We start from the raw sequence: 13,767 nt of genomic DNA, 5'->3' as shown, positions 1-13,767 counted from the left end.
ATCGCACCTACCCCGCGGTACCGCCGAACTTTTCGACAGGTACTAAAAAGATACACAGATACGGTGCAGATATCCAAGTTGCTACTGGTCGCTATTGCAATTTCTAAGCAGCCCGCTCAGCCGTTGCCCTCCGATCATACGGGCATCGTCGGTCAAGCGCGCCTTTTTTGGTCCAAGCAGTGGATACTTGTAAGATCGAACTGCGGAGTATAAGAGTTCTTATTCCCCTATCGGCGCACGAAATGTATAGATAGAATCTAACTATAAATAAATATCAAGAGCCGAAGTTTGTAATGTCTCACAGGCGCAATATATGAATTACCATTCCTAAATACCACCATACCCAACCCACCTCCAATCACAAGCAAAGCAGCACACCCCCGATGGCGTCAGCGCTGCCACTCCAGAACATCCTATCGTGTCCCGCACACGTCCTCCCCGACATAGTGCAGACCCCAATTGACGTCTCTCAGAAGCCGTACAAAGCACCCACCCGGATCCTGATCATCGGCGCCGGCGTCTTCGGCCTCAGCACCGCGCTCTCGCTATCCCAACGTCCCGAATTCGCACAAACCACCATAACAATCCTCGACCGCTCCCCCGAGACCGGCGTCTTCCCCTCCCGCGACGCCTCCTCCATCGACTCCTCGCGCATCATCCGCCCCGACTACGCCGACCCATCCTACGCCAAGCTCGCCTCCGAGGCGCAAGCACGATGGCGCGAAACCGAAATCGGCCGTGACGGACGATATACCGAGTCCGGGTTCATATTAGCGGCGGACGCCGGCCCGTTGATGAGGGAAGATGGCTCGCCGACGGGGATCGCGTACGCGAAGAAGAGCTGGGTGAACGCGATGGCGCTGGCGCAAGCCGAAGGGCGGCCTCTGAGCTCCGTGCGGTTGATGGCGGGGGCTAAGCGACTCGCTCGCGTAACCGGGGTGGGAGAGTTCGCCGACTGGGGATACTTGAACGACGCGAGTGGCTGGGCGGACGCCGAAGCGAGTATGGGATGGTTCTACGAGCAGGTTATTGAGACGGGCCGAGTTACCTTCGTCAACGGAACGGTGGAGAGCCTTGAGACAAACGAGGCGGAGAGGAAGGTTACCGGGGCACGACTGAAGGACGGCAGCACGATTTCGGCGGACCTAGTGATTACGGCTGCGGGCGCCTGGACGCCTACGCTGATAGATCTATCGTCGCAAGCCATAGCTACGGGTCAAGTTCTCGGATACATCGATCTTACAGAAGAGGAACAAAAGAAACTAGAGGATATCCCAGTGATTCTGAACCTAACAACAGGCTTCTTCGTTATCCCTCCTAGGAATCGCGTGCTCAAGGTCGCGAGACACGCATTTGGATATCTGAATCCCAAGACACCTTCCCAGGCTCCTCTAGGAATCCCCGGATCTGAGAAGTCGACAGTCAAACCCATCTCCCAACCCTTTACCCACATTGACGATCCCTCCCTCTCGATCCCGGAGGAAGGCGAGAGGTCGCTACGGGAAGGCCTGCGAAGGTTAATTCCCTGGCCAGAATTACAAGAGCGGCCATTTTCACGCACTCGCCTCTGCTGGTATACCGACACCGCCACAGGAGACTGGATAATAGACTACCACCCATATTGGCAAGGGCTATTTGTTGCTACAGGCGGCAGTGGGCACGCTTTCAAATTCTTACCAATTATTGGTGATAAGGTGGTGGATTGCATTATGGGTCATTGTCCTATAGAATTTCAGCAGAAGTGGAAGTGGAAGGCAGTAGATGATATAGAGAAGGCCATTGTAACGCAGGATGGAAGCAGGGGCGGCGAACCAGGGCTTATTCTCGAAGACGAGTTTAAGAGGGTCAGCAAAGACAAGTAGTTACTACAAATCATACTTCGTTCACGACAATTCACAGTATAAGACACACCAAAAGCATAAGTAGACTTAAAAGGGGAAAATGATGCAATTATATGCTCCCAGGGTATAACCACAAGGAACACAAATCCGTAGGAAGTTCAGATGCCAGTTTGTGCAAGTAGATGTCGGCCATATGACCAGACAAGCAACAAACGATCATCTAGGAAACTTAGCTATCTTGTCAACGGATGAGTGCCGAGCTAACTGCCAAAATCACCCTTCTCCAGGAGGTATGCGGAATGAGTTTCATAAAGAAACCCATTCACCTCACTGATTGCTTTATGTAAAGCATAACTATGACCGAAGCAAAGTTCGGCATAGTAAACCACCATGTGTGCACCTAGTCACCAACTGTGCAACACCTCCACCTCCTCCGGGTCGAATTAAGACGGCACCATCGACCAGCGGAAAATGCCATCGGAGAGTACCGTAGTGTAAATCAGTGGCGTCAATCCGGCTCTTTAAAAGAAACGATTTTAAGGGATTTTTGTGTTTTCCATGAACTCAGCGTCATCCTTCCTTTAGGGTCCCTCCCTTTGTCAACGCCAGTGCCATGCAGTGTCCGAAATGCAAATGATACAGAAGACGAGAATGTTTGGACTGTGACCTGTCCAAATCAACGCGTCGTTAATCGTGAGACGATAGTCGTGAAATCGTGAAGTATTGTAATTTACAAATCCCAGTGATAGTCTAAGATGGGATCTTTTGCGCAGTCAGGTAAGCGATATCCACCCAGAATGTCCCAGACTGGTAGGGATGATGCCCTTAGACCTTGCGGAAATCTGGTATATGTTAGCAACAGCCCTTTGAATCATGCTAAGTCTATGATGCATACCTTGAAGCACGGGATAGATCATCTCGAATGCCTGGTAGATCTCTTCACGAACTTTGGCACCGGTCAAGACAATCTTGCCACTGACGAAGATCAAGAGAACGATCTTAGGCTTGATCATGCGGTAGATCAAACCAGGGAACAACTCAGGCTCGTAAGAGCTGAAATTGTGGTGGCGCGAAGCCAATCCTTCCAGACGAATGGGAAACTTGATGTCGCAACTACCGACAATGTTCTGGATCTTGAAATCCGAGAACTTCGCGTTAAAACCCAACTTCTGGATGATTCGTGCGTACTTGCGAGAAGCAAGCTTCGAATCATCTTCGGACTTGGCGCCAGTAACAACCATCTTGCCCGAAGCGAAGATAAGCGCGGTGGTCTTGGGATCACGAATTCGCATGATCACGGCGGCGAATCGCTAGGTCAGTTAGCAGATGTTCACTCAAAATCTACAATCATTGATAGATCTGTAGTACCTTGGGATTGTACTCCGCATTGCGTGCATGAAGAGCGATGGTCTTCAAGTCAAGACGGCACTCGAGGTTCACCGTTGCGACGATGTTCCTTGACATGCATTGTAAGCTAAGAAGTTTACTCATCAGGCACAAGTGATACATACTGCAAGGTAGGCGTCAGACCGCTTCCGCCCTGCACAGCAGCAGGGGTGGCAGCGGGAGTAGCGGGAGTCACCCCGGTACCGTTAGCCACCTGCTGGTGGCGCTGACCGTTAATAATGCCATTAGCCTTATCAGAGTCAAAAGGTGGGGTAAGGCCACCATTGCTGGGAAGGCCGCCGACACCTCCCGTCATGGCGAAGGAGTTAGGCGCAGTGAAGGCCTTTGCCTGCGCGGCAGTGGAAGGGTGAGTCTGAATGGCATCCATTGCTGCAGATGTATACTCAAAGGATTAATAAATCAATTGAGGGCGGTCGCAAAAGATTGTCTGGATAATGAACGTTAGAATAGAATCAAAGTGAATGATTAAATAAAGTGCGCGAATGCGAGAGTCGGCGGTGGATGAGTGAAGTGAAATGCGATTGTTTGGTTGAAAGGAAAGTGGTGGGGGAATGGGAAAATCGCATGAGGAAAAAATAAAATAGAAGGGAAGGTTTGGAAGTGGGAGGGGTCGGTGGTGTTAAATAGTTTTTCAAAATCGAAAATTGAGGCCAGAATCACCAGAGTGGGGCTACCAAAATAGGCCTGTGAGTCAGTGTGAGGATGGTGTTTTGGGATCTTTTTTTTGCAGGGCAACAGTAGAAGTGCGGAAGGAGCGATGGTGGTAATGAAGGACAGTAACCAATAGCACGGTTACAAGCTCTATTCTACAGTTTGAATCTCAAAGTTTTCAAGGGTCGGTGACGAAAGTTGAAAAAAGGTCAGCCTTACCAAACGGTGCGTAGGAGATGAACAAGCAAATGTCTCCCCCAACACGATAAAGGCTGGTACGATAATAAGGTCGTATAAATCTTTCGATCAATCGACCAAAGGGCACACACACGTAACGTAGATCTTAGATGTCAAAGACGGATCACTTCTCGATATTATCAGATCGGAGAAGGTCGTAAGCTTTCCTTCCACAAATTCGAAGTGCGAGATGCTCGAGCGCAGTCGAGGTCGAGGTATCTTATAAGGATTCGACAACGACGACGGCGGGTACTCGATATCTAGCGACGACGGTATCGGGGAAGTAAATCCTCAACCTCGGTATTCTGTTCTTTCAAAAACTCGGACTCTATTGTTGGTCTATCTTGTTCTTGGCTACACTGCACCGTGTCCCGTGCGGCGTGATATTAGAAAGAATGGAGGAATATTGGTTGGTTTTCTTCTTGATGCGACTGCTCGAATCCTAGAATAGGCGAGCGACAATGAATAAAGGGTAACCTTTGATTGCTTTGTCAACTCCTAGATTGATTTAGCGGGCGAGCTCGACGAAAACGAGGAGTAGGCACTTGAATGTGTCCAAGTGAGACGTGATAATGAAGTAAATGACAGTGTACGGTGTGACGTTGGTTGACGTTGAAATGATGCGGAGAGGAAGATGGAAAATATTGATCGGAAACCGATTAAATAGTGTGGGGTATGAGGGTTCAGGTCTATTCTATGGGGACCGGAGGAAGGTACGTACTCTCTCGGAGTCAATCACTGTATCAAAGAGAAAGGCGGGGTTCAACAAGCAATGACGCTGTCGAAAGAGGGAAGGAAGGAATAATAATAAATTATTAGTAGCCAGACGTTATCGATTGACAGTGCACGGTGGCAGCTGGCAAGAAACAGGTGGCTGGTGGTTTGTGGATGGTTGTGGCTGAGGAGATAAGAAGAGAGAGGGGACCTTCGGGTCGGGACTTCCGCGGGCAAGAATTTTCGAAACATTGAGGTAGAGGGGAAGCCGCGCAATTTATAATTTTTGAAGCAAGCACCTGTGTACGTGTGCATTGACTCTTTAGGTAGGGACGCCCCAGTGTGGCGGAAACCCACAACTTTCTGCTCCTTGATTCCCACCCTTAGCGGTTGCGCTAGTATCAATCCGTCCAATCATGTCTCGTCGCTTGCCCCTTATTTTATCTTTCTCAATCTTTTTCTTTCCTCGCTCGTCACTCTAAGTTCTCACTAAGTCTTTTAATGTTCCTCCTAGTTACCTACCTTTTCCTCCATTAAAACCCTACGCGTCTCGCAATCCATCGCATCAATATGAGAATATTTTCCATTCACATTACCAAGTATATTAATACGACCAGATCGGAAAACTACTATCACGACTTCTGAAGGATCAATTAATATTTATCTAAGGATCCCAGCCGACGTAATTATTGAGAACGACCTCGTGACGCTTTCCGGGGTGCTGAAATGCATGACTCGGTCAACTACATCCACCACCTACGGAGCGCTGGGAGTGGAAGCATCGTCAGTCAGTGTCACAGATAATAGCTCACACTGGGCTCTGGGCTCTAAGCTAGGTAACTGACAGCCACCCGTTCAGGCTCTGAAAAATTTTTCTTAATGGGTGGGTGTGGGCAGAGATGGAGTTTTGGACCCCAACCATACCCTGCAAGGCCTGGTTTGCTGCCACCCTAAGACTTCTAAACCACCCCTTCACTCCCTGAAACGCACACAATACCTCCTCTTTTACCCCTACAGCCCCTATTCTCATGCTTTTTTTCTTCTCTTTCGGTTTTTGATCGCCTTTCCAGCCACTAGTCATCTTAGTCTCGCTCACTTTTCGCAGTATTACCCACCTAATCGGTTTTTCATCGTGAATGGATATCCCAAACAATCCAAAATCCCAAACAATGAGTTAAGAAAGGTATTACGCGTACATACAAACAAATGGCGGTTCTTTTGCCATGATGTGCGAGTAAACGAGATATTATCGGATTACCAAGCTGCGGCTGTGTTGCTGTCGTACTCAGCCGTCCAGCCATCCTATCCTACTTCAGAAATTTTATTTTATTTTCTGTCCCCTTTCTTCGCTTGGGCTGCGATGATCCCTCTTCCCGCTGATCAATTGCAGGTCTCATTTCGGTGGTTTCGGAGGTACCAGCCGCAACCGCAATCGGAGAATGCCACTACCCTACCCTCTCCAGGGACTCCCTAGCCAGTCAATTATCACTTCATGTCTTATGGAGTGACAAACGCCATCAATTTTGACGAGCAAAATCTATCCTCACTCAACAACATACGGTTTCCGACGTCGCGTTGCTTGAATCCCCATACGCCAGAAGGTTTTTATTTCGCTCATCTCGTGAGTGCTTAAATGCGCATCCCTCCTATTGTAGGAGTTAAGGTTGGTCGGTCCTTAAAAGCGACCACGGCACAGTATATCCATATCGATATGCACTACGCTATTGCAGTTTGTTCACTTCCCTTACTGTGCGCAGTGGCCATTATTATTTGGTTTCGTATTTTATCGGTTCACAGGGCGGGACCCAGACCTAGCGTACAGGTAGCCTCCTGGAAGATCCCTGTCGATCGCCACCTTCAGCATTGTGTCCCTCAATTGGTTTTTTTTTTTTTTTTCACGAAAATTTTCTTTACTCGGGAGTCTACAGCACCAGCCTCGTTCAACCATACCAGCCAAAATTCCTTGTCATGCATCCGGTCTTGGCGCGTGCTGGATATGACTCATCTAGCCTTTTTTCTTCTTGCACAATCAAATGCATCTGTCGGCAAGCTTGCTTTTACATATTTCTTGTAGGTCTGCGACTCCGGCAAACAATACGAAGATTAGAATTATTATGGTTTTTTTTCAACCTGTTGGTAAGACATGAATACCTACGTTGGGACCCCCGAGTTCGTATTTGCGTCATGAGCTATTGAAGGAACTATTGCACCGTTTATTATCTGAGCGCTAATTTTCGCGCCGGTCTGCCATGACGCGACATCCCTGGGAGCCTAAGATGAGGCAGGCTGGCTTGGCTGCCTCGGTTGGCATGGAATTGTATGCAAGCGCTCGGTACTTTCAAATCACCTGATGTAACGATGCGGTCTGACAATGCAGGCTGCACAAATTGCGGCTTGAATATGCAAGTACCCTTAAGTAACCAGTGTATTTCCACTGTGCTCTATCGTCGACTTCCAATTTTAGATTTCCTTCACGAAGTCATTTGCAACTTTGATATATGTACTCTATATGGCTTCCCTACATCGATACGATTGACCCTCATGCGCATCTATTCCAAGGTCACCATTGCGATATTTATCTCTTTTTTCAGTCAGTTTTGCGATCTCACCTCTTTTTTCAACCTAGCGACTCTTTGAAGCGCGAACAACCCAGTTACAGCTTTGTAGCAGTGTAGGCACTAGGTATTTGTCTGCTTATTAATGCAGTTGGTCCCATGAGTCTCTTGTGGCGCTCCATGTCGATCAATATCTCAAGTCGCTTAGTGTCTCGAGTGTCAAAGAGCCTCATGCAAATGGGTATCAAATAGATACCTTGTCCTACGATCAATTCCTAATTGCTTACCTACATATTGGTAAGGTTATTTCAACGAGCATTATCTACCTCGACTATTCGATCGATCTGTCTTATGGTCAATAATTGCCATTGCGATAGTAACAATAAAATACCCGATATCTTCTCCCCACTCTACACCCTCGCCGCTTTGCAGCCCGTACGATATCACTCACCCTCTTCTAAACAAGTTAGTTAACTAGGCCCTTAATATCATACCAGTTACTTTTATCTAGCAAGTATATTTAGGCTGCAGCTGTAGGTAGAATAGTATTTCCTCACTGCATGTTGAGTGCGTATTCATCATGATCTCCAAGCGTAGAGATTCCCCTAATTTTGCTCCGTATTGATATTACTGGGATTCAAAAGGATAACGACGTTACTTTCGTCGCAGTGTCCCTCAAGCTAGCATAAATCGGCATCCCACTCTAGCTATAATTCGTATGCGAGGCTCTGCAACGCAACACCAAATGCATAGCTTGTAAGATAGGTATCGAGCCAAATGCCTAGTAATGACACTGAAATGTATCCGTTATATCATACACCAGGTATCTAGTTGATTTCAAGTTTTATCCGATAAGTCCGATTCTTACTTAAAGCGAGCGTAGTTTTATTTATATGATGAAATGCCAACAGTCGCATATAAGAGGACAGAGATAATTACTTCGATAATGAATGAAACCGGCGATGTTGCAAGGTCTAAGTGTGACCAGCCAAGCTCCGACTTGGACCGATCGAGGTCAGGTATTTCACGGCCTCCGGCATTTGGAAAGCCGGGTGGGGAGAATTCGGGAGCCTATTATTGGGAAAAGAAAGTGATGACGTGATCGGTGTGGGGGCAGCTTCCCATCTTCCACTCGGACGGGCTCTGAGGCTTCCTAGGTTTTCTAGACTAATACATCAATGATGTTACCTGGTATGTATTGTTACATACTAAAATCTAGGTTTAGCAACCCAAGAAATCCAGACTTTCCTATCTTGTGGAATTGTCTTACCCACTCACCATTCGCTTGGGATCGCTTGGGAAAATTGGTGCCTCTTAGCCCTGAACATCCCTGTTCCTGTTGAGATCCCCAATCGCCAATCGCCAATCGGCCTACCCACGCAACCACGCAACCACGTTTAGTATAACTTATTACCAAAAGCTGGTAGCTGTGAGGCGAATTGGTCTATACTATCTCAGCTAAGTAAATCCCAAGGTTGATCCATTACATTGCCATTACGTATCGACCAAGATAACTTGTCATCGGAGGGAAGCTTATTCGCACAGAAACGTGGGCAGCCGCCGGTTGAGGCGACAATGGGCAACAATGGGCGACAATGGCAACCTGGCGACTTAGGACTGGACCAGCACCGCAGTCTTAATCAAGAATAGACATGTCGGTGTGTATTTGTATATGTATCTTGGATCCATCCTATGCGTTTTCTGTCCCTATCTCTGGTTCTTAGGATCTGTCCGTTGAAAAGGGTTAGAGCAACACCCGTCACCGCTAGTTACATCGTTGTGTGGCATTGGTACCTGCTTTTCATTCTGCCGGCTTCCATTAGACTTCTGACGATACACGGACAGTCCCACGAACCTCCGTTTACGGCATTGTCCTTTCTCTAGCCGCAGATAAACGTCAGCCACTTTCTCTCCACACCTCCAGAGATATCCCTTTCATCCCCCTTTTACCTCCCGTCCTCCACGTTTTACAGGTGGTCCGATCCAAGGAGCTATCTAGCGTGCACCCCGTCGACCCAGAATTTACGGACGTGGAGTTCTTTAGCTTCTCTAGCCCTTCATTTAGCCACGTTGCTTGATATCAAGTAGTCACGTGTCAATCTTTAAGAGCGTGTGATAGTTTAAACGACCAGTCTCTTCGTCTTGAGCTCGGCGTTTTAGTTCCCGTAACAAGTTTGGTTGGCTGAAAAAAGGGGGAAGATGACTATCATTGATACCAGCAAAGACCTATCCGCTCTTTTCCTCCACCAGGTCAAGGCCACACCCGATGCCATTGCTCTAGAAGATGGGCCTACGGCGTTAACGTACGCTGAACTTGATCGTAAGGTTGAGTCGCTCGCTACTCGTCTGCGTCATGACGGTGTTGGTCGAGATGCCCTTGTTGGTGTTTTACTCGGACGGAGCGCGGATTATGTCATTTCTTGCCTTGCCGCACTTCGTGCTGGTGGAGCTTTCCTAGTCCTCGAGCTGGCGTATCCCCCAAGTCTTCTAGCCGACGTAATTGAAGATGCTCGACCTGCTGTGGTCATAACTCATACAGCACATGCTGGCAAGATCAAGTCTGAGACCCCTTTAATCATCCTAGACGATGAGGCTGCGAATAAAGACGAAGTTGCTCTACTGAATGGTTCATCGAAGACGCTGCCCGAGTTACCCTCGGAAGATGATTTGGAAAAACTTGCCTTTGTTTCTTATTCATCCGGCACGACTGGAAAACCGAAAGGAATTTCAAATCCTCACAGAGCAGCTGTTCTATCATACGACCTGCGATTTGGTATAAATGACCTCAAGCCAGGTGACCGTGTGGCCTGCAATGTTTTCTTCGTCTGGGAAATATTGCGCCCCTTATTACGGGGAGCAACGGTCGTTACTGTTCCGGATGAGACGAGTTACGATCCTGTTGCTCTTGTCGAGTTGCTCCGTTCGAAGAACATCACGGAAACCCTCATGACACCAACGTTACTGGCAACAGTACTTTCTCGACATTCACAACTCGGGTCGCGCGTCCCAAATTTGCGTACTGTCTGGTTGAATGGTGAAGTTGTAACGACTGATTTGGCTCGCCGCGGTCTAAAGGCACTTCCGAACGCACGATTACTGAATTGCTATAGCGCAAGTGAAACTCACGAGATTGCATGCGGCGATATAAGGGAGATGATTAATGATGAAGATCGTGTCGTTCCGGTAGGCCCTCCTTTGGACCTGGAGCATACGTACATCCTCGATGAAGAGGGGAAAAGGGTTGAGATAGGTGTTAGTGGCGAGCTATTTGTTGGCGGGAATCTCCTAGCACGTGGATATCTTAACCTTCCTGAAGCAACTGCGAAGGCCTTCAACGACGATCCCTTTGATTCAACCCCTGGCTCGCGAATGTATAGAACCGGAGACACAGCACGAATACTTCCATCAGGGCTCCTCGAAATCACCGGTCGTGTAGGAGCGATGATCAAAATCAGGGGTTATAGCGTGCAACCACCGGCCGTCGAGAACGCAATTATAAAACATCTTGCAGTCCGCAGCTGCGCTGTGGTCTCCCACGGCGACGGCCTTGACCGTCAACTTCTTGCTTACATCGTCCCTGACGATGAAGAGTCTACCGATCGAATGGCTGTGAAAATCGACGAGGCAGGGTTTAGTCCGGTTGCGCGACGTGCTCTCTCAGAACATCTAGCTCATTACATGATACCGGCCCTTTGGGTAGAATTAGACAGTTTACCTACCCACGAGGTATCAGGAAAAGTCGATCTCAAACGTCTGCCTTCGCCAACTAGGTCACGGAGTCCTAAAGCATCATTGGGACCCGGTCAAAATGGTGATCATAACCAGAAGATTACTATCGAGGATATAGCAAAGATGTGGGCCGCAGCCCTTAATATCCCCTACAAATCTGTAATGACACAAGAGCACGACTTTTTCGATTTGGGTGGTCATTCCTTAGCACTTGTCGACCTCGTGACGAAGCTGACAGGTGCTTACGGTTTCCCGGTGCCTCTTGGTCGCCTTGCTGGAAACCCGACGCTTAAGGGGCATCTTGAGGTTGTTTGTCAGGCGCGAGATGGACATACCGCAGCCGTCCAAGCTGATCTACCCGCTGTTCTACGTGCCGATTCTATTCTTCCACCAGAGATAAAGCCTTCCCTGGTTAAGATGCAACGCCTGAGTGATGCAGATACAGTTTTACTGACTGGGACAACTGGGTTCTTAGGAGCTTTCTTGCTTAGCACTATCCTAGAAAATACATCTGCAAAGATCATATGTCTTGTTAGATTTGTGGATCTAGGGAACGGAAACTACTCTGCTGGACTCGCCCGGATTCGAAAGAATCTCCTCGATCTAGGTCTTTGGGATGACTCGATTCTGGATCGTATTGAAGTTCTACCGGCAAACTTGGCTCGGAAGCGGTTTGGTCTCTCCCCCGAAAGCTTCGAGGAATTGGCTGCTCGCGTGCAGGTCATTATCCACTCTGCTGCTACGGTTAATCTTGTTTACCCTTACGCCGCTATGCAGGGAGCCAACGTCTTCGGAACGAGAGAGATTCTGCGCCTGGCAAGCAAGAGCGGCGCAACTGTACACCATATCTCTACGAATGGTGTGCTACCGCCTTCGGTTGAAGGATGGTCTGAGGATGTTATGCTGGACGTAGATGAAGTGCCGGAGAAATTGCTTGATGGATATGGTCAAACGAAGTGGGTGGCGGAACAACTTGTTCTTGAGGCTGCCAGACGTGGGTTGCCGGCGAGGATATACCGACCAGGAACCATCAGCGGTCACAGCACGTCCGGCTCTACAAATACTTACGATCTTCTGAACGCGTTAATTGTGGAGTCGCTTCAACTAGGACATGCTCCAGACATTGAGGGCTGGTATGCGGAAATGACTCCAGTCGATTTCGTCAGTAAAGCCATCACTTCTCTTGCCGATGTTGTGGACACAGACCAACGTGTATTCCATTTGGGTGACCCGTCCCCAGTACCTACAAAAGAAATATTCGGCATACTTGATCAACTGGGGTACCCGACGAAGACACTTGGATGGGACGAATGGGTTTCTCTATGGGATGAGCAGAGAGGGTCTAGCAAGGGAGATAACATCTTTACTGTTGACATCCTTCGCCGCGGCATGCCTACCGTCGACTTTTTGAAATGGGTCACTGTCCTAAAGGATCCTGCGACGGAACCCGTTCTTCTTAAGACCGGTCTCCAACGCCCCAAAATCGATAGTAAATTATTTGAGACATATACCCGTCATTTCTGCGCGCGGGGTTGGCTACCGCGTCCGCCACGACGCAGCCACATCAACGGAGTCGCGAAACTCTCGAACCGAGGCCCGCTTGCTGGAAAAGTTGCAGTTGTTACAGGAGCGTCATCGGGTATCGGAGCTGCTGTCGCCGCCGCTCTGGCGAGAGAAGGCGCACACGTAGCAATCGCCGCACGTCGCACCGAAGCCCTCGAGACCCTCAAAAATAAAATCACCAGCTTCGGAAGTAAAGTCCTGGTTCACAAGACAGATGTCACAGATAAGAAACAAGTGGAATCGCTCATGCAGAAAGCGACGGAAGAGCTCGGGTCGATCGATATTCTCGTCTGCTGCGCGGGTGTCATGTACTACACCATGATGGCCAACGTGCACATGGATGAGTGGGAGCGCACCGTCGACGTCAACTGCAAAGGCCTGATGTACTGTCTCGCGTCAACCGTTCCCGGCATGCTGTCCCGCGGGTCCGGACATATCATCGCTATCTCGTCGGACGCCGGGCGCAAGGTGTTCCCTGGACTCGGGGTGTACTCCGCCAGCAAGTTTTTCGTCGAAGCTACGCTTCAAAGCCTGCGTCTCGAGACCGCTGGGTCGGGCCTGCGCGTCACGTCTGTTCAGCCGGGGAACACCGCCACGGACTTGTTGGGCATATCGACGGATGCTGAGGCTATCAAGAAATACGGCGAGCCTACCGGTGCTAAGGTCCTCAGCCCTGAGGAGGTCGCGGGCGCGATTGTCTACGCGGTTAAACAGCCGAGTCACGTCGCTGTGAACGAGGTGTTGATCGAGCCAAGAGACGAGCCGATCTAACGAGCAACAACATGAAGAGATGAGGTGGTGGGCAATGCGCTGTGTCAAGTGCGAATGAGTTCGGACGACAAGAGTTAAAAAACGAAAGTTCGTCAGACGAGAAAAAGATCATCTTGTAACACTTCCTGTTACCGTTTCCTTACTGTCCTAAATTTCTTGGTCGAGTAAACGATGGCTTTGGTGGAACGGATAGTGTCTGGGGATGGATATCTTAGCGGCTTGCATGGATTGTAGATAGGCAATCGTGACTGCGCTAGTGTATGTGGCTATGTTAGAGGCTGGGGTGGAAAAGGGGGATG

At 49.0% G+C, this 13,767-nt stretch overlaps 3 protein-coding genes across 3 annotated transcripts; 2 read left to right on the top strand and 1 right to left on the bottom strand.

Annotated features, from left to right (window-relative positions):
* Nucleotides 1-204: 204 nt before the first annotated feature.
* GGS22DRAFT_155380 (putative fructosyl amino acid protein) lies at nt 205-1,961 on the top strand. Its single transcript, XM_047960203.1, has one exon. The coding sequence runs from the start codon at nt 384-386 to the stop codon at nt 1,860-1,862; it is 1,479 nt and encodes a 492-aa protein (XP_047822065.1). The 5' UTR covers nt 205-383; the 3' UTR covers nt 1,863-1,961.
* On the bottom strand, nt 1,929-4,140 carry GGS22DRAFT_155376 (TATA-box-binding protein). Its single transcript, XM_047960202.1, has 4 exons — nt 3,353-4,140; nt 3,210-3,297; nt 2,737-3,151; nt 1,929-2,683 (listed from the first exon to the last, which is right to left on the bottom strand). The coding sequence occupies exons 1-4, from the start codon at nt 3,613-3,615 to the stop codon at nt 2,667-2,669; spliced, it is 783 nt and encodes a 260-aa protein (XP_047822064.1). The 5' UTR covers nt 3,616-4,140; the 3' UTR covers nt 1,929-2,666.
* Nucleotides 4,141-9,447: 5,307 nt separating this feature from the next.
* Nucleotides 9,448-13,542, top strand: GGS22DRAFT_94938 (putative NRPS-like enzyme). Its single transcript, XM_047968502.1, has one exon. The coding sequence runs from the start codon at nt 9,605-9,607 to the stop codon at nt 13,466-13,468; it is 3,864 nt and encodes a 1,287-aa protein (XP_047822063.1). The 5' UTR covers nt 9,448-9,604; the 3' UTR covers nt 13,469-13,542.
* Nucleotides 13,543-13,767: the final 225 nt, after the last annotated feature.

This window comes from Annulohypoxylon maeteangense, assembly GCF_022496945.1.
Source record: "Annulohypoxylon maeteangense strain CBS 123835 unplaced genomic scaffold GGS22scaffold_3, whole genome shotgun sequence".
NCBI lineage: Eukaryota > Fungi > Ascomycota > Sordariomycetes > Xylariales > Hypoxylaceae > Annulohypoxylon > Annulohypoxylon maeteangense.
The sequence above is the reverse complement of the archived record's forward strand: the minus strand, read 5'-3'. Positions and strand labels throughout refer to the sequence as shown.